This window comes from Grus americana, chromosome 12 (assembly GCF_028858705.1).
Source record: "Grus americana isolate bGruAme1 chromosome 12, bGruAme1.mat, whole genome shotgun sequence".
Classification (NCBI taxonomy): domain Eukaryota; kingdom Metazoa; phylum Chordata; class Aves; order Gruiformes; family Gruidae; genus Grus; species Grus americana.
Genome location: NC_072863.1, coordinates 20,332,238 through 20,352,732, shown reverse-complemented (window position 1 = coordinate 20,352,732; position 20,495 = coordinate 20,332,238). Strand labels below are relative to the sequence as shown.

General features: G+C 41.5%; 1 protein-coding gene across 4 annotated transcripts in view; it reads left to right on the top strand.

The window, feature by feature from the left end:
• The window catches only part of CAPN6 (calpain 6), a 57,111-nt gene that overhangs the window by 20,990 nt on the left and 15,626 nt on the right, over positions 1 to 20,495 (top strand). For all 4 annotated transcript variants that reach the window (XM_054839716.1, XM_054839717.1, XM_054839718.1 and 1 more), the window contains exons 4-8: positions 12,691 to 12,822; positions 13,295 to 13,503; positions 13,896 to 14,088; positions 17,802 to 17,995; positions 19,681 to 19,758. In XM_054839716.1, coding sequence (XP_054695691.1) covers positions 12,691 to 12,822; positions 13,295 to 13,503; positions 13,896 to 14,088; positions 17,802 to 17,995; positions 19,681 to 19,758 — 806 coding nt within the window. The remainder of the gene's footprint in view (positions 1 to 12,690; positions 12,823 to 13,294; positions 13,504 to 13,895; positions 14,089 to 17,801; positions 17,996 to 19,680; positions 19,759 to 20,495) is intronic.

Genomic DNA, 20,495 nt, shown 5'->3' with positions numbered 1-20,495 from the left:
CCTGCCTGAGAACGGGGCTGGACAAGGTGATTTCCAGAGGTCCCTTCCAACCTCAACCATTCTGTGATCAGGGACAGGTGAGTTGGGACATGGAGGACTTCAGTGCAGGGTCTTATGAGCATGCAGTTAGTTTGGGGTCTGGGGCTCCCTTGTTGGGTTGGATAATGAGTCTCCATATGGTCCTCTTGCTTTCATCTCAGTTTTCTCATGTTGAGGTCAATTGATCTCATGTGTGTGAGATATACAGAATGCCTTTAGCCTCTTTAGAAGCTCACGAAATCCTCAAAAAATTCATTCCCTAACTCCCATATCCATATGTTTCACCAGAAAGAATGAAACATACAGCTTTATGCAGATGCTTATTTAATTGGCTGCAATATTTTGGGTGGAAAACTGGACCTCAAAGAGCAGAACTGGCCTCATTAACTAAAAAGGCCTTAAGGACTGCGCCTGTCTGATAAAGAGTGTCTGTGTTCTATAAAGCACATTGGGGTTTGATTTTTGCCTGGAGACAGCATTTTCTGGTCTGATACAGTGAATAAATAATTAAAATAGTGTTGGGGTTTTTTTTCCTAAGACGGTACCAAACCTTCAGTCCTGTGATGGTGAGCAAAAAATTAAATCTCATTTAGCAATGATCCCGTTGTGGGCTGAGCTTTGGTCTGCAAGTTTAGAGTTTTTGTTGCTGCTGCAGCTGTACCACAGGTACAAGTACTTGTGGGACTGATGAACAACGCAAATGTGCAGGGCTTTGCTCTCCCTTGGTCACTAGGATAACTCAATAGGTAACTGGATCCATTTGCAAGGCCCCTCAACCCTCATTGAATAAAATAATTCATGTGATTGATAGTGTGAGGGTGGGGTTAAAAGGTGACTCATGATTTTCTCTTGGAAGTGATCTGTGTGTTGAGCACTAGCAGAGAGGTTACTGGAGACACAGATGAGCCAGAATGATTTCAGTGTCCCTGATGGGGTTTAGAGTTCCAGCGGGCTGAGATGGTTTTCTTGGTACGTCATGAAGAAATTAAACCTGGCAGGAAAGGAGCAGTGCTGGAACTGGAGCGGTTCTCCAGCCCTTAGAGGTGGAACATTGTGCTCTTAAAACTAGCTGGAATTAGATGTCTAGTCAAGTTCATGTTTGAGTTACCAACACTTCTCAAACTTCTCTTCCTGGGAGACAAGCAGACTGTTTCTCACAATAGAAGACCTTGGGAGGTTTCTGTCTTCTCAGATAATGGGAGGCTTGAAGTTCTCACAGCAATTCCTAAACGTTCATACAGAATCTCCATCTTTAAAGGAAATTTTATGGTGCTTTGAACACAATATAACAGGAACAGGAGGTCTGGATCCCTTCTGTTTTACCCAGAAGGTAACTTCAAATCCATAACTGCAAATCAAACAGCTTGTGCTCTCTGGAATAGTGTTGTGGGGCTGACCACTGTGAATATTCCTATGGCTGATAGTAGTTATTGCAAAAGATGAGTGGGAACTTACTTGGATTACCAGGATTTATAAACTGGTAAATCAGAAGGGTAATTTCTGAGTGATGGCACTGACTCATCTATTGGCCATCACTGACCTTTGTTCAATTCCTGCTAATGTGGTGATTTTCTAAATAGACAGTTCTACAGAGCCTGTTTTTTCTTATATATGTATATGATCGTCGTCTTGAAGATAAGGAACCCCATGTGATCTTTAATGAACTACCATCCATTATGATACACGCCCTGATCTTTGTATTAACTTTATTGGAACTGATGAAGATGCAGGTCTGTTAGCAGTGAATTTTGTGATAGAATGATTCTGGGTCTTTTGCTTGCCGTATTGGCTTTCTCTGTTTTATGACAGTTGAATAACATCTTTGTCTTAGGCTGGTATCAGGCAGATGTAATGTTAGTGTTTAAAAAGGAATTGGTCTGAAATGAAGTAGTGAATTCAAATCAGTATATCTATATCACATTGGGAAAAACAAAACTAAGCTTGATAAATGCAGTGAAAGTGCCAGGTAAAGAAACAGCATGATATAAATAAGAAAAAAAGTTTCTCATTATGCCTTTCCAAGCAAGAGATCTCTTAAGCATCTAAACAATTTAAACACAGAAATGAAAATGACTGTGCTTCAACTGCGATAAAATCATGACCAAGTAAACATTCTAAGCCCTGGCAGGCTGACTCCCCCCAAGGAACCAAAAGCTTTTGTCAATGTATCTGTCTGTCTGAATCTGCTCTAATCTTTGTTTTGGGTTAAAACAGAAGAAAATCCTGGATCACGATAGGAAGAAGCTTGACAGTGATCACGAGGTTGGAGTCACTTGCATTTGGTGGCGAAGTAAGTAGAGGTACCTCCCAGACTGAATGAGGCAGGAGGAAAGGGTATCTCCAGCCTTGATGTTAAGTAGCCAAGTCATCTTGGTCATATTTAGGGGATGCTCTGTGATCTGCAGGACTGACTAGTATCGATGGAGAACATTGAGCAGTTAGCAACTTGCCATCAGGCTCTTTGTTCCTTTTGGCCTTTCACCCCTGGAGGAAGCACATTACAATTACATTGTCTGTAAGTCTGCGTCTTTCTGTTCCCCTCTTCCCTCAACAATGCTTTACTATCGACCAGTTTCAACCCACTCGGTAAATGGGTAGATGTCTTGGTGAAACTACATGTGACATGAAAATAGGCAGTTGAGAATGTGGTTTGTTGTTCAGACTGTCAAACAGGCATCACGTATTTTGAGTTCTCCCTCTGCTGGTCTATTTGTTTTTTTCCTTAGCAACTTTTTCTGTATTTACTCCCTTTGGCTGCAACTGGCAACATTGGTGACCAGATGTGTGCTGGGGTTTATCCTCACTTCACGCCACGTCGCTACCCTGACGTTTGCTACCACCTGGACAGCACTAGACGCTGATGTCCCTCTCCTAGTTGCAGCTCACACCCGGTCTGGGTGGTGAATGGAAGGAGTGAGCTATACCAGAAGGCTGAAGGAATAACCTGATGGGAAGGCTTTCTTCTAGAGCTTGTAGATGAGCAATCTGATAAAGTTCTGATGGCACGAAAGCACTATCGTTCTCTGCAAGGTATTGGGCGTATCTCTGTGTTAGTAAAAGACAAATACTCTCTGTTTTACATGACCTTAGGCTGATCTTTGCCAGAAAGGATGTCCAGACTAGATTTAAGAGTCTGATCCATGTCCTGTTGGAACTGAGAGACTCCATTGACTCTGACTTACGTAGGCTCAGAAAAGTTGGGTTGTGCTGGCTAGTATAAAACTTCTATTAAAAAATAATTCAAAATCCAAAATTTGATATCTTTCAAGTCATCTAATAGTTTAAGAACTTGTGTCTTATGATAAGGCTTTTATATACAAGTTTACAGTTCTGGTTTTTGTGTTATGAAGCAAACATCTGGTCCAGAATGGTGTGGCACATATCACTATCCAAAAGTGTATCTGGGAGGTTACAGTGGCTACTCCACGCACTGTTATCCCAGGCATTAAAAGTTTTTTGCTTTAAGCAAATAAGTGGGGGAGAACATCTCAAGGTACTGTCTGAAAAAGATGAGGAGACTGGGAGAAGAGGGTAAAGGATTTTTATCTTCAAGAAAGTGTCTGAGATAAATACCACAATTAGTAGATGCTGGAATGTAGGCTGAAACCAAACCCTGCTGGGAAAGGAATGAGGAAAGGAGGAATTGTTTGCTAAAGCAGTTTATACTCTTTAAGGTTGTGGTTTAGACTTATGCTTTTTAACCTTTAAAGTCTCTGTATTGCCATTGGACAAGGAAGGAATAGCTCCTTTCAAGCAAAACAAATCACCTCCAGCTTAATCTGAATTTTCACTCCAGACACTGTTTCTTAGATGCCCTGACTTTGTTTTTGCCACACAATGCCCAATGTAAGAACAAAAACCAGTGACAATATAACAACAACAAAAGGGCGACTTTGTTGAAATCTACCTAATTCCCTTTTGTAAACAGCATATTCCCTCACTTATAAATGGCAGTGATGAAGAATTCAGTCTGCATGAGTTATCAGCCCCTTGAGATGCAGCATAAGGTCAGACTGGACAAGCCTAGAAAGGTCGTGGCCGCTGAGCTAAGATGGTGCTTATTATCGGGCAAAGAAAATAGCTGCCTCCCCAGCCAGAGATGAACAGTCAGGCGTACAGACCTGGGAATTATTTATTCCGCACTGGTCCAGTGCTGAATAGTTCAATGGTGTGAAAAATTGTGCGTGAAGTTTTCCAACCTCTTTTTTTATTGTTTTTATTTGCCATCTTAGGAAATTAGAGCAAGAACTTGATTGAAAAACATGTTTTGAGGAAGCAGTAAAAAAACGTAGCTGGATGGTGGGTGGCCTTTTAGTCTGATGAACTGTGACTGGACTTACAGCCCATGTCTGACCTCAGCCACATCAGCGTGTGCCTGGAAGCGATGTCGGGGAGTTGCTCTAAACTGACTGGCTTTGAACTTGGCCATCCCTCTGTTACTTGCATTTAATGCAGAGCCATATCCACTCCTTTGCTAGGTTGCCCTTTGCAGAAACAGAGTTAGGCTGACTTATACCACCTGTTTCTCAAAAGTAGTGTATGTTCAGTTTTTCTTCAAAATGCTCTCAATTTCTTTCCTTTCCACTGGAGAAAAAAGGCCACTTGGTCTGAGATCCCTGGACTGCTGGCAGCTGTTTGGAGCAGTTACAACTTGCTAAGTAGAGCTCCCAAACAAACCATTACACGACACATGCAGGCTAACTGCATAGCTCATGTGCGACGACTCCGACTTGTCTGGGACCCTTCCCCATACGCTGTGTATCCTCTTGCTGTCATACACATTCTAATCTCTAATAATGATTTTGAACTAATTTATGATTGGTTTTATTAAATGCTAAGGAATGGATTTGTAATGTCCATATTCCTGCTGTTGCGCAGCTCATCCAACAAAAGCTCTTTTGATGTCTACGCTCACCATAGTAAGTGTTGAATAATGTCCAGTCTCACGTAATATATCTGCTATATCTACCTGTTTTTCATGGAGCAGCAGCATCTCAAAATCACAGTAAATTACTGTAAAAGCATTTTACAACAAAACTTTGGGTTAGTGGCCCAAACATGGTGTCTTTTCTGATGGAAAACAAACCTTTGTCAGGAAATTGAAATATATAAATTTTTAGCCACTTAAAATGATGCTTTGATTAAATTACTGTCTCCAAATTATGTCAAACTTGTAGCAGCTTTGGAATAGTAGAGAATGAAGTTTCACAGAGGTTGGAATCGCTAATGAGAGAGACATGGGAGAAACAAGATATTCCGGAAAAGGTGGTAGCATTAACCAACCAAAAGTGGTCTCAGGCTGCTCTGTGTTCACTAAACCAACTATAATCTTTGGGATACTTTAACTTCAGATCACCAGTTAATGCTTTTTCAAAATTTCAGATAAAATAACCTCTAAAATAGTTATATTCTAGGTTTTAAGCTGTGCTACTTTGGATGCATTTCCTATACCTGGCTGGGCCTGCTTTCGTGATGTGTATTACTGGGTTTATTTGATGAGATCCTCATCAAAGACACAAACGATAACATTTTGTGTGGCAACTATTTAAAAAGGTGTGGGCCCATTCTGAGCTATTACCTTGATTTATATGATCAATAGAGAGATAGGTCCCTCTCCAATGTAATCATGCTATAAGAGAGGTGGCAAGGTAATGACTGTAAATTGCCCTTTGAAAGAACTTGTGTTGTCGTTACAGGGGAGTTTAGACACCTCAGAGAACATGACTGTGTCCTGAGGTGAATCCGATCCTAAGAATGGCATCTCTGATTGCTGCTCATGAGGAAAAGCAACACAAATTGTAGTACTGAATTTAGAGAAGGGAATTGGTACTAGGGGAAGAAGGCAAGAGACAAAGCCTGTTGTCCGGTGAATTCAGTGATAAAAAAATGTTATCCTCAAACAAGGCAGCTTTTCTCTAAAAACAAAGTATTATGAATGTGCTGCAGTTCTGTAGAATGTTGATCTAAAGCATCACAAACTAAGATAATGCAGCAAGAGATGGTATGATATACTTCTAAGAGGGTCCTGGGAGAACAGAAAGTCTTTCGTAGTAGTCTTGAGTGATTTCTGGGATGAAGCGGCAGAGGACTCGAAGAGGTTCAGTAAATGCTTTGTTATTGAGGTTCAGGAAAAGGTCAGCGCTACGGCACATCATTTGTACCCTTCCAGCAACTGTCAGCATTCTGGATGAGAGCAGCTCTAGTGCTCCAAGGGTCAGGTGAAATCTAGAGGCAGCCAAGATACACACCATGTTGCCCAGTGTTTGGGGTTTTTTCCTTCCAAAACATTGATTCAGATCCTCCCCGAACACACTTGTTGTCCCATAGGCAGGGCAAGGCTGTAAACCCATTGCCTTTACTGACTATTAGTCACCACTAGCCCCAAACTGAAAATGGAAAAAAAAAGAATACTACAAAAATGTCTGTGATGCATTTGATTTTGTAACCGGATTTATTGGAGAGGGAGGAGGAGGGGGGAGAAGCATTTCTCAATCCCCAGATAACTGCGTTTTCTTTTACACAAGGCTGGAGCAAACTGGCGTACTCTTCCCCTTGCGTATGTACAGTTGGGTTTCTTTTTTAAGCAATATTGGGCATTATCTTGCTCTTAAGAACTGGTGTTGCTGGACAACGGGCATGAAGTTTACAGAGGAATTGCATATCTTGAGCTCAGACAGAAACCTGAGGGCTAAATATTCCTTTTGTTGATTTACACGGCATAACAGCACTGATGATAAAGTCACTTCCTGATCTCAGCAAGGGCTGTTTCAGTCAGGGTCATATCTGACCCAGGTTTTCTTTTGATGGCAGTTTCTCTGAGAACTGTCCTCTGAGGGGTTAGAGTTATACCACAGGGTGTGACTGTAACTTAAGACTTCTCTTTCTTTTCACTCCTTAGGCAGAATTTTTTCAGGCGTAACAAGGCTGCAAAAGGCTTTTTGCATGCATTGAAGTATCTAGCTCAGTTGGACTCAGTTATTTTTCTCTTAAGGGCTAACTGCAATTGCCTTGGCAAACAGCCTGATCTGGAGAGGTTTTCTGTAAACATGCCAGCCCAGCTGGGATTTATTATCAGATAGGCGATCTCTTCTACCTCTTCAGCTACACAACCTCAAAATAAGGGTTGTCTTTCCTACCTTCCTTTAGATGAGGTTGGTTCATAGTTAGCTGTAGCCAAAGCTCAATTTTTGCATCCATGTTCAGAAAGAATTGCCTTTCCTCTTGCTTCCCTACACTGACCTCACTGTCTACAGGAGTTGACTCAGTATATGAGGACAGAAGAAGAAAAGAAAATGGAAATAATTCTCAGCTGAATGGTGTGCTGGGCTTAAGTAGATCAGTCTGATGGAATCAAGGAAAGTGCCTGTCTCTGTAGGTCTTGTGTGCAAGCAAAGGTAGATTATTTTTTATGTTAGAGCTGGGTTCTTTTAAGGATGCTGAAGAAAGTAAGCTCTAAGTGCTACTGAATCATTTGAAAAATCTTAGTTGCAAACATCATTGTTGCTTTTTTTTCTTCTTCCCTTTCCCTGAATCTGTTTTTCTATCTGAGCCAGCTGACAGACCCTAATCCATTAAAAAATAATCTTTCACTTTTCTCAGACATCAGAGATCTCCAATGTTTTACAGTGCAGCTTCAGTTAATGTCTGTGAAGACATATAGCTGATTAATTAACGCTTTGAATGTCTTTCTCCCTACTTATAACCAATATTGCATATTTTTTAGTTAATGGATATTGGTAATACTTATGGCAAGAGATGCATCTTCAGAGCTAGGGGAACCTTTTCCTTTAGCTAAATTACTCTAAGATTCAAAGTAGCCACAGCAACCTGAAGTTAATGCATATAGTTAATCAGTTATCTCCTGTACTTTTCTGTGGTGCTTCTGGTCTCAAATAAAACCCATCCTTTCTTTTATTTTTTATTTTTTTAGGGAATCATGACAGAGCAACATACAAACCATTTCATAGCTCCAGTGAAATAGGTCTCTGTTGTCTCCCGTGATTCACATTGGTTTGAAATTTCTTAAGGAAGATATGTTGTAGCAAAGAAAATCAAGTTGCCATCTTTCATATTGGTACTACAGTCTGAACATATTTGTATCTCAGTGAAATTCCTAACTGCAATTTGTCAGACCTAAGCAGATGACTGTTAGTCTGATGGTACAGATTGCATTATGAAAATGTATTGTGTCAGATACACTAATATGTACCAGCTTGATTTCCTTCCAGCTTACAGTGGGACAGATCTTGTGACTAAGAGATGAGCAGGAGATCTGATATAGTTTGACTTTTGTAAGACTTTGGCAATATCTGATATGTCTCTCCAAAGTTTGAAAATTTGTATTAATTCCAACTTTTGTAATGGGGATGCATAACTGATGAAATAAATGGCTTGGAGCACTCTCAAGCTGGCGTTGAATTGATGAAACCCTACAAAAATCTCCCTTAGTCTGGTACTCTTAAGTATTTTCATTACTACTTGGATGAGGGGCTAGAAAGGCATGTACGGGAATGCTGTAGGACAGAGACTGGGATAGGATTGCAAGCCAGTTGACAGGGTTGAGAATTCAAACTTATCTTGATGTCTTGGAAAAATAGTGTGGAATAAATAGGATGGAATGCAACATCACTTCATCAATGCAACCAAGTGCAGTGCTTTGGTATTATGTGACTTCATGGCTCAGGGAGAAGGAATAACTAGGCAGCAAGGCCATAGAATAGGATCAGAGGGTGGATCACAGTCTGAACACAAGTTAAATATGTGAAGTTCAAGTGAAAAAGATAGAAAAATTGCACGCCAGCTTCAGTAAGCAAGAGCTGACCAGTGGAAGAAGCACGTGAACTTTCCCTTGTGGGCTGTGTTAAATGCAGGTTAGAGAAGCTTCAGTCACAAGCAGGTTAGGGATAGCCAATTTGGAGCCAAGGCAAGTGTTGGGACTGACTAACCTGTCAAGGTCTCTCCCACTGTTATTTCCTGTGATCCCACGATAACTGAGTTTCTCATCTCCAGACTGTTCAGTGTTCTCCCAGTCTGCTCATTAACCAGTTCATTTACTTGCTTTGTTACAAAGAGATGAACCAATTAAAATCAGAACAAGGAGTTTGTGAGCCACTTTATTTCTCACAGCATTGGCGGCTGAGTAACACTAAATGTCAGATATTTCGAGCCTACGCCGTGCAGCAAGGATAGGAGGTGGCACAAATAGACTTCTGTCATGCAAATGGAAGTCTGGTATGAAAATATGAGCATCAGGGTTTTCAGCAGAACCATGAGCCCCTGCAACCTCATATCTCACTTTCAGACTCTGTAGAGCCTAATTATAGTTCTGCAGATGGTGTTTATTTTATTATGCACATGCGTAAGGGGAGAACTGGGGAGAGCTCTGTGTCTTGGATGGTGGAATGCTCCCTGTGGGCATAAATAATACAACAACTGCTTTTATTAGGGGTGTTGTATCAGAAACAGTGTGGCTATTATATGTTAATGATGTATAATAAGACCCAGTAACCTCCTTTAAACTTTTTCTTGGAAATGTGAAGATATTTCTCTTTTTTTACAACACAGATGATGCATGCTGATCCTGAGAAAAGGGATTAGGGTTAAACTACTATGTTTGCAAAGGAGGTACTTCTAGTGGGACTCAGAACCCAAGTGTTTAGGTTGCAAGGGAGAGAAGGCATCAGATCTCCTGAAATGCCTGGGCCACATCTCACGTCAGTCTCTCGTAATTTCTCTGATAGTAGTTGGCTTGGTTCTCAGCTATCCTAAAGTATCACTGCTGGGATCATTATTGGAAAAGTGGTGGGGTTTTTTAAATAATTTTTTCACATGCTTGGGGCAACCAAAAATGCTTAAAGATCCTCACAAGGATAATATATTTAAATAGCACATTTCTAACAGTGTTGGGGGAATTGTGGCTTAGATAGCTAATTCAATCTCAAAAGTATTGCTTAGAATTTGCTATACTGTGGAAATGGTGAAAAGAGAAAAGCCCAGAAGAGAGCAAACAGCTCGAGTTAGCTGTAGCTTGCACCTTAGTATTATTGTGCATCTCATCTGAGCTACACAGTGACAGTCATCATAGAAGCTGTTTTAACGGCTGTAATTAATGACAAGAAAAACAGAGCTAACATAATTTTTTTTTTTTTTACACTGTTCTTTAGTCTCAGAAGTCTGGAGCTCCTAGGCAGTTTAACAAGAAAGGGTTTATCAAGCAGGATCCTGAAAAATTTATTGACTATGGTGGAAACAGGGAGGTGCTTTTTCTAAGTTCTGCTGTTCCATGTTTGCTTTGGACCCCAGTGGTCAGCAAATGCTAATCTTATCCATAAGTTTTGGCAGCTGACACATGCTGCTCTCTGTTTTTTTCTCTGAGGACTGTGTGAGATGCAAGACACACTTCAATTAAAAAATAACAGTTTAATATGTTTATTTTTAGCAAAGCAAACCAAATAAGAGAAGATACTTGTAATACACAGTAGTGCTTAATTTCTTTCAAAACCAATGAAAGTTTTGGCTTCCTCTAATGACAGAAGAGTTTGGGAAATTCTAATCCTGAAGGCTCAATTTATCCCTTGTTTATTACACTACAAAATAACATTTTGAAATGAAAAACAAACTAGAAATTATTACTGCCAGAGATGCATGGAAATGGGATATGAAACTTGAGTCTACCCAAGCTGCGTTTGGAATGTGTGCTACCACTATGAAGGCCAAGTAGTCCACTGGTGTCAACCCCCGCAACAGGCAACTGAGTTGATTGACGTCAGCTGAAGTGCTAGCCTGAAGTTCCTGTTGCCATTCTATATGAGACCATCCAGGCAGATTGAATTAAGCTGTCCATGATGCAGATGAGTATCTTGTACAGGATCAATTTTCCTTGTAGGCACCATTTTGTTATTCAGAATTTTATTAAGCTCTGTTAATAAGCTTCGAAATTTTTCTAAGTGAAGACATGTGTAAGAAATACGGACAGAACAACGGTGTCATATAATGATCAGTCACTTGTTTCCCAAGAGGTATTTAAAATTTCTACCAATTGTTACTTAATGAGGAAAGTCTCATGCCAAAAATACAATTTTCTTAAAGAAAACAGCAGCAGCTCCATGCATTACATACTGTGAACTGACTTCAGACTGCCATCTGCTAAACCAGCCCAGGGAAACAGGCTTTCAGCTCAGCACTGAGGTGGTTCTTTTCTCTGAAAATAAGTTCAGCTGGCACTGATTTGTCACAGTCCCATCAAAGGGAAGACCAAAAGGTTTTGACATGCCTGTGGTGTGTAGCCAGGCTTGAATTGCAGTCTTGGTATTTTGGGTTCATCATCTATAATTATCAAAGGGCAGTGAGAATCCATGAGGTAAAGAGCACAGCTCCTTATTCTGCTGCCGATAAACTGGAAATACTGCAGTAAATTTGGAGTCTCCGACCATTTTGAGGTGAGAGGGAGTTATTTATTCTGCATTTCTAATGCCTGGATATAAGATAATTTCCTTCCCACAGTGTTAAAATTTAGGGTTATTCTTAGACTGTGAAAAAGCAGAATTTCTTACCACTGTCTGCTCTTCCATCCTTTCAACCAGTCAGGAAAAGCAATGATTCACACGAGAGTGTCATGAGCAAGTACTGGGTTGAAACCAGTAGGTTCCATATCAATTATGGGACAGTCAGATTACCTGTTTTCTGAAATATTTCTTGGGAGGTTCTCTCTGGGACTGCGAGGCCACATAGGTATCCATTCAGGAGAACACCGTCTGCTAAGGATTTCTTGGTAACGAACACAATACTGCTGCAAAATATACCCCTGTGGCTTTCCCATGTTCAAGGATACTTAGAGGTACTCCTCTTAGTGCCTGGATCTGCAGGCTATCACTGTACCCCTTGGGAAAGACACAGCAAGGGGCAAGCTAGTGAGAAGCAGGGAGACATCACAGGAAGAGCTAACTGTGCTTTGGTGAGAATCTGCATGGAGATAGAGATGGAGCCAGGAAAGCAATGGGAGAGAGGGAACAAGTGGTTCTAATAAGAGCCAGATAGATGAGAAAGATGAGACCCAGAGAATGAGAGGCATATTTCACAGACGTGTATACTCTGCCTTCTTTGGTGCTGGGTGGCAGGGGTCCTTGCAGTAACTCTTGCTGTTGATGGAGGAGGGTTTCCAGTATGTCAGCCAAGAGAGTGACAATGAAGGAAGAGGAGCTTAGAGTTCTGCTGTCAGTAGCATCCTTTTCTGCTGCTTTTCTTGAAGGGTTTTTTTTTGGTCAAAGCCTTTCTCTGTAATGCTTCCTCCTTCTCCTTTCACTTACTTTCTGTTCATTAACCACGCCAATGCCAAATAAGCCTTCCAAATGTTGAATTCATCCCAGTCCTCAAAGATCACCTTCAGCTGAGGGCAGAACCAGGAACTCTGGCAAATCCTGGTGTTTAGATAAGGCAACACAATCTACTTGTAATAATAACGTAATAATCCCTTAATAATAACTTAAATAATCCCATATACCCAGTGCCAGAGGGCTTTTGAACTTCCTGGTACAGAAACTCCATGCTTCCATGGGAATGTGATGCAGAACAAGTGTAGAGAGGAACAGCTGGAAGGATGCTGTGATCTTTCCTGGAGTGGAGTCTCCAGTAATCTCTGGTTTGCTTTATTAGGACCTCTGTGAAGACCCCCACCTGTTTGTGAATGGAATCAGCTCCCACGACTTACACCAAGGCACCCTGGGGAACTGCTGGTTTGTGGCTGCGTGCTCCTGCTTGGCTCTGAGGAAGACCCTCTGGCAGCAGGTAGGTGATCAACGTGCTTGGTGCATGAAATAAAGCTAATAAACCTTGGTTGTTTCCCTGCCTATCGGCCAACATTATTCCTTCTAGGACTAATGTGCCTCTGATGAGTGGTGAATTTTGGTGGATCAAATCTTCCCTTTCTTTAGAAGATTATTTTTCACGTTATGAGACCTCCCTACTCCACAGTCCCATTGAGCACCAAAGAAGAGATAAGAAAGCCAGAGAGTGCAATAGGTTCTCTTTGTCTTTCTCTGCAGATCAGTTTGAAGTTTACTTTCCTAAAAGATTCTTTGAAGTGGGACTATATTTGACTTTGTACCAAATTCACCCTCTTTTTTTACTGCTTTGTCTATTTAAGGTCAACTGCTCATGAAGCTGAATACCAGCATAGTGCATGCTCCAGGGCAGTCTGCCCTCTGAATAAATCTTAACGTAGTGCATTTGGTGAACTTTCCCTTCCATGGTTTCTCAGGTGATTCCAGACTTTAACGAACAAGAATGGGACCCTAAAAACCCACAGAAATATGCTGGGATTTTCCGTTTCCGTTTCTGGTGCTTTGGGGAATGGACAGAGGTGGTTGTTGATGATCTGCTGCCAACAATGGATGGGAAGTTGATCTACTGCCATTCCAATGTGAAAAATGAATTCTGGAGCGCATTATTGGAGAAAGCTTATGCAAAGTATGAGCTATTTCATTGTCCTTTTAGTCTTTAGTGCTGTTCCTTCTATCCATCTGTTTGTTTTGTCTGTCAACTCTATCATACTTTCCATAGGTTTTAGCTTTGCTGCTAGTAGAGAACCTAAAAATTATTGAGAACTCCTCCTTTAATCTGCATGGAGGAGGTGAATCGTATAATCGAGCAACACACTCTACTTCAGCAGCCCAAAGCCTTAAGGATCATTACACTTCTTTCTTAGAAACCCACCAAAGGTTTATGTGCAATCTGCTGTTTTGTTTTGTTCTGTTCTGCTTTTCCCTTGGTGAGACACAAATACATTACCTACATCCAAGCTAAATTAGAGCACTTCTAACAGCTGCTTGGTGACTGAGAATGTTCTGTGTTACCTCCAGGCTGGCTGGATCTTATGAAGCCCTAGATGGAGGCAGCGCTGCAGATGCAATTGTGGATTTCACTGGAGCAGTGGCAGAATCTATTGATTTGGTACTTGGCAAATATGGTGAGATTATTTCTGAGCAGATGAAGCTGTTTGAAGACTTGCTGAAAGTGCATAAAAGAGGCGGTTTGATCAGCTGTTCCATTACGGTATGTATAGAGAGCTGGCTTTTAAGAGTTACTTTCAATGAAAAAAATCTGGAACAAATACCATTATTAGTATAAGTATAATGAGTATGTCCTTCATTTGTATGCTTTGGAAAAGCTTTGTATGGAAAAAGCTAGCAAGTTGGCAGTGCTGTCAGCCAAGTACAACTCCACGAGCCCCTAAATACAATCACAAAACCGCAAAGCTGCCACTTCACTGTGGATCTGAAATGCTATTCTTTCTGAATGGTCACAGTTGTGTACTGACCTGAGGTTAATCTACCTAGAATGCCCTAATGTACAGGCCAGACGGCAGTGTTCAATTTCTTTATTTCTCAGGGAAATCTGTTTACAGAAAACAGTTCTGCTGGCACTGAGCTGCTGAGACTTCTTGACTTTGGTTCTGATGATGCAGTTGTCTCCTCAGTGTAACACTGGAGCTGAGCTGAAAGGCTGAGCTGACTTGGTTATTCAGGTAGTACTGCTGGTTAATAAGACTCCCCATTAGAATTAACCAGCAAATTGCCTACCCTGGCTAATGTGAGGCAACTAGCTCAGATGCCTACATTAGGAGGCCATGACCCTGAAGTTCCTTTAGTAGAGAGGGGATGGCTTCCACAGGGGTGATACAGGGTTGCCTTTTGTGGAAGCTTTACCACTCTCCATTCACTTGAGGTGCTAGAAGGCAGATGAGTAGCAGCTCCTAAAGGGTGCTCTATACTTCACAAGCCACAGCAGACAAGGGCCTCGCACAGTGCCTTGCCATAGGAGGGAAACCAGTGACAGCTAAGCTTAGCTCGCCTTCTATGAAAGTCTGCAATGTCAGGCCATGTCTGGGAATCGCTGAAGTTCTCACCTTGTCTGAAGCTGTTACTGTACGTGGAGGGCTAACAAACTGCCATCGCACCTGAATATTGCCTAAAGATTGCTTTTAAATGATTTTTAAAGTGCCGTATGCAGAAAAGGGATCATTCTCTAGAAGTTGCATGGTTGGCATTTAGGTGCACTTCAGCATCTTACGCCCAAGCTTCCAGTTTAAGACCTTAGCTAAGGCTAATCTTATGTAGACTTATTTAAATCAGTTAAACACTTTGCTTTAATTTTCCCATCTGTGAAACAAAGATGATGTTACTGTAGCACTTAAGTATTTCATACCTGTAGTGTTAGTGCTAAATCCACAGTAAACTGGTGGACCCCAAAATGTTGGTTCATTCAGAAATTCTTGCAAGTATCATGGTAGCTGTGCAGTTGTCAAGAACAACAGAAGATCAGCCATGTTTGGAGATGCCTGAGAACATTATGTGCTTAGCAGGCCCTGGCCATGCAGTGCCCTGTGTCAGTGCCATGATACCAAAGAGGAACACATGGTACCTTCTGGAAGATGAATTTGAACTTGAGAACTCAGCTAGAATAGAACAGAAGTCCTGAACTGTCCCTCCCAGCAACATTAGGCAACAGCTCAGAAACAAATTCTTCTAGGGCTTTGGTGTTTGTTTTACCTTTTTCGCACGGTCTGAATTTTTATTTAGAAAGAATTCCATCTGGTTTGCTGAGACCAGGCTGGCAGACCTGACTTCCTGGTGTGAATTGTTGTAAACATTGTTTCTGGGATGATAGGTTGCTCTCAAATGCTAAGGCAGTTCAGTTTCTTAACATGGATCTAGTGAGGAGATAGGCTAAGTACAGGGAGCTGGATTTTAAAAAGCAATTAATTAGACAGTTTTAATGCTTTCACTTCTTCCTGGCATTATATTTCTGCCTGTCAAATTAAACACAGATGCTTCTAAACATTGATTACACAGAGGCTGTTCCTATTGGTTTGGCTTGACTCATCTGCATTTATCACTTTTTGATAGATGTATTATACACACAATGAAGCTTGCTAGGTGTAGAATATTTAATACTCAAGTGGCTTCATTGCTGACTTACAAACATGTCATCGTTTTCCTTGGATTACAAAATAGCCCTGAGCTTTACCATTTAGAAATTTGAACAAACAGTAGATGTTTAAATATCTCAAATAAAGAAATAAATGTCTTCAGAATGAGGTGGGAAAGGCAGCCCAGGGGGATAATAAAGGCAGCAGGAGAGGTTACAGACTCCCATGCTGTCAAGGACTCTTGTTTGCTTTTAGTTGTGAAAAATGCAGGTGAAAGTGTTACATTGGAGAAAGCCCAAACCCATTGGAAATGTCAGCCAGTCTTGGTGTAACACATGAGCTAATTCTTTAGGAGCTGTTGCCGGTGAAAGGCAAAGAGGTCTTGGCGAGAGTCTCACGATTGCCAGACCATCTGTCAGTTGCAATTTGATATAAATTTATCTTTTTTTTTCCCCCCTGATTTCTTATCTTTGGGGACTGAACACTGCTGTATCAGTGCAACACCTGCCTTAGGAGAAGGACCCTGTCTGTTTAGACCAGAGAAATTTTGAAATGGGTAAAAATATCTGAGAAAATACTATGTGCATTTCATAGCTCCAAGAAGTCCATTTCTCTGCACCAGAGCAAAGGCTTGCTTGATCATTGAGCTCTTAATTAGATTATTGCAAGTTTGCACTCAGGGATCTGCATTGAGTCAAATCTTCCTTCCTTGCAGTCCAAGGGGGTGAGTGTCTTAAGGCCCAAGGGGTTATAGCCCAATATAGGTGAGGGAGACTCTGAATATGGCTCAGTGCAAAGATGCTGATGCTGGCTCCAGCAAGGGCATGGTGAATTCGGAGGCACAACCATTTGGATTGTTTCTAGCTCAGAAGAAGGGCTATAGCACTGGCACAGCTTTACTTTTTCCACTGTCCTGCCTGGTATGTGTTGCTCAGAAGCAGCATTGTAGCATTGTACTGGCTTTGTAAAGGGCCAGTTATTCAAAGCAACTCCAGCATCTTTATATGATGCTGCTTTTCTGTTTTTAGATGTACTTAGGAGATTTTGATCTGGATGCATTAAACAAAATTGTGGTCTTTTTCGGAGCTTGACAATTTTTATGTATTCTTAGATCAGCATCTGATGAGGTCTAGGTCATCCAGCAGGACAGTTTACTGCCTGATCACTGCTGAAAACCGGACTTCTTATGTGAAGTCTATGAGGAGCAAACCCAGTTCCAAGAAAGCCTGCAGATCTGCCAGTTGCCACTAAGAGAGGCCTGCCAGGTCACAAGTGAGGTACAAGACAGGTTTGACCAACGGCTCGAAAGTTTTCTTGCCTGTGCCCTCTATTTGTTTTACCCACTGCCAGTAGTTCTTCCTGGGTATCAAATTTACTCCCAACACAGAAACAGGCATTGGACTCATTGGCTAAATCCTTGGGCCCCACAAAGTGTCCAGTTGAGGACACCACCAGACAGTGCTATGTCTGAGCAAAGTCATCAATATCCAGAAGAGCCATTTTGTAATGATGACAAGATTTTGGAAGCACTGAGAACAGTTGTCCGAGGTCAGGAGGAGACAGAATGGCTGTAGCAGGCGGTATTCTCCTATGTTCTGGGCTTCTGTCTGCTAGGACTTGTCTGGCACTATCATGCAAAAGACCAGACTAGTGAGGCACTAGTTTCGAGCCCTAGTGCTGTTGTTTTCCTGCATAGTCAAATCACTTGGGAAGGGAATGTACAGCTTTGTGAAAGAAAACAAGCCTTGCCCATCTTGCTCCTTGAACGTGTAGCTGTCAAGTGCCCTCAGTGATGTGAGTTCTTTGGGTTTTTTTATTGCCATTCTTGGTGCTAAAGGCTTCCTCTGGCAGAACCAATGAAGTGGAGACAGAGATGGGTCTTGTCATCGGCCATGCCTACTCAGTGACTGCAATTCGGAAGCTGCGCCTTGGAGAAAGACTCATATTCTCTTTTAAGGCAGAAAAGCTCTTCATGATCAGGCTGAGGAATCCCTGGGGAAAAAGAGAGTGGCATGGTGCCTGGAGTGACAAGTAAGTGCTGCAAATCCAGTGTCAAAGGGATGAAACTGTCATTAGGGCCACCGGATGCATGGTTAAACACTATTGAGACACAACATCAGTCAGCAATACTCAGTGATGGCTGAACTGTTGTGCCATCTTTTCCCTCTGAGCATCATCATTCTCTGAGCAAATGAACGCATCCTGGAGGGGCTAGGAGGTTGTGGCTTCCTGGACCTTAGTTTACTGTATACGTCATTGTTCTGGCGCACTGGAGCATGAGTAGAAAAATAGCCTACAATTAAGGTGATGATGAGGTCAAGAACATGAGGTTTGTTCCCAGTTTCACCACTGAGTTTGTGTGTGACTCAGTTTCTCATCTGTAATTGCTAGGTGCTGGGGATATTATAGGTGTTTTATTCTTAGATAATTTAGATGACTGGTGAAAAATGCTGTAAAATTGCCACATTTGTGATTTCTTGAATTATTTTCTAATGAATTTTAATGTGGGCCATGAGCTTAGCAGGCACCCCTACAGAGACAGAAATGATTGCTGGAGGGGATGTATTCCATCACTAGCAATTTACACATGAAAAACATTTAACTAGGATGTTACAGTTTAACACTGTGCTTATCAGCCTCTGTTAGCATTTAATAATGCAATGATCTTAATGACAGCATATTAAGTTTTTATCTTCCATACTTTAGCTAGCAAAAATCTATTACTTTCAAAGAGTTTGGTTCAGGTGAAATGCGAAGAATGTGCAGAAGAGCTACTGTGCCTTGTTTAAGTCCTTGTGGTTCCTCACTAGCCTGTGTCTTGGCACAGCTCCCGCTCGTTCCAGTGGAAGCACTGAGGACTCTGAGGTTAGCCCATGTTTTTTGCCCTAACAGAATTAAATTGAGAATTTCCAAATACGTTAAGGAAATGTCTGTTATGGCAAGCAACCTCCCGTCCCTCCTGCCAACCACCTTCAACTTTATCCTCCAAGTACTTTGGAAAGGGAGTGAGGAATCGTGGCTGTTTGTCTAATGTAAACACATTAGGGAAGGGGCTCATGCTCTCTTCTATCATGATGTCTGATTTAAGCATCAGACTGCTTGCATTTAGGATCCTGTGCTCCCCTGCAGGCAGTGGAAAGAGGCAGGTGCCTCCAGGGGACGATGCAGAGCACATAAGTTATATGCTAATGCAGGCAATGAAGTGCCTATGCAGTGTAGTGTTACTCTGGAAACGGGACACTACACTCCTGCTGCAACAGTTTCTTCTCAAAGGCTCTCTGGGGAAATCTCAGACCTTGGGCCTGTTTTATTTAAGGAGATTGAAAGACTAAGAGAATACTCTGGTCTAAGTGTGAAGTGCTCAATAAGCTCCTGAGGAGGAAAACCAGGTTTCTTTTGAAGGGCCTTTATGGAACAGAGTCAGTCTCATATGACCTTCCAAACCAGCTGTTTAAGTGTCCTAAGGGAGGGTGTGACAAAGGAAATCAATAAGGTTCTGCTCTAGTTGTGCCAATTTCCCATTCACCTCTTTCTTTTTCAGTAGCTTTCAAATCAATTAATATTTTAAAACTCATCCTGTAAGCCCCACACTTTCTTCCTGAATATCATCTGTCCTTTCAGTACTCCAATGTTACTTTTATAACAGGGGACCATGAGAGAATTTTACTTGCGTTTTTTTTTTTTTCCTGTCTTGTTTTTTTGGGGGGGCCTTTTAGTTCTGAAGAGTGGAAGAAAGTCAGCGATTCAGAACGTAAGAGCTTGGGACTCACTCTTGAGAATGATGGAGAGTTCTGGTGAGTAGGAGTCATGTGAAGGATTTGGAGATATTGACTACAATGAGTAATTGTCATTAATTCTGCCATTTAAGAGCTTCAAAAACAACTTCCTCAAATGGATAAGATTATCCAGTCCTGGTACAAGGTCTGTTTCTTTTAAACTCTTAAGGGATCACACAGAAGAACAGAAGAAAATGGATTAAAACCTAGTAGAATAGAATTAGTAGCTCTTAGTAAATATAAGTTTCAAACACCATCAAAATCTATTATCTATATTTACGACATTCACTCAGAATCCAAGACAACACATGTGCTGGTTTACATAACAGAATTCCAAATATTGAACACACTGTCAGTCCTATTTACTGGCTACTGTGCCTATCTGTAGGATTTCTAGGTCAATCATGGCTGAGGTATCTGTAAATACAATTGCAGTCAATGAATTTTGATATTTGTCCGTGTTTTCCAGCATGGGCACAAGAAGTGTTCATTCTCTACAGAATCTTTAGAACTCTAATAACTTTTACTGTGCTTAAAGTTTAGATGTACCAAGGCAGTCCAGCAACTTCTTCAGTAGATCATCAATATTGCATCCAGTGTATTGGCGGGGCTTGGTATGAAAAGTCTTCTGTTTGCTTGGCTTTGTCAGAACTGGCAACTGGAAGCCAGCTGGTTCTGGGCCATTAATGAGCCAGGACACAATTGTAGTTCAGAGATACCAACCTGTTAGAGGGGGTGAATGTTCTTTAACTGCT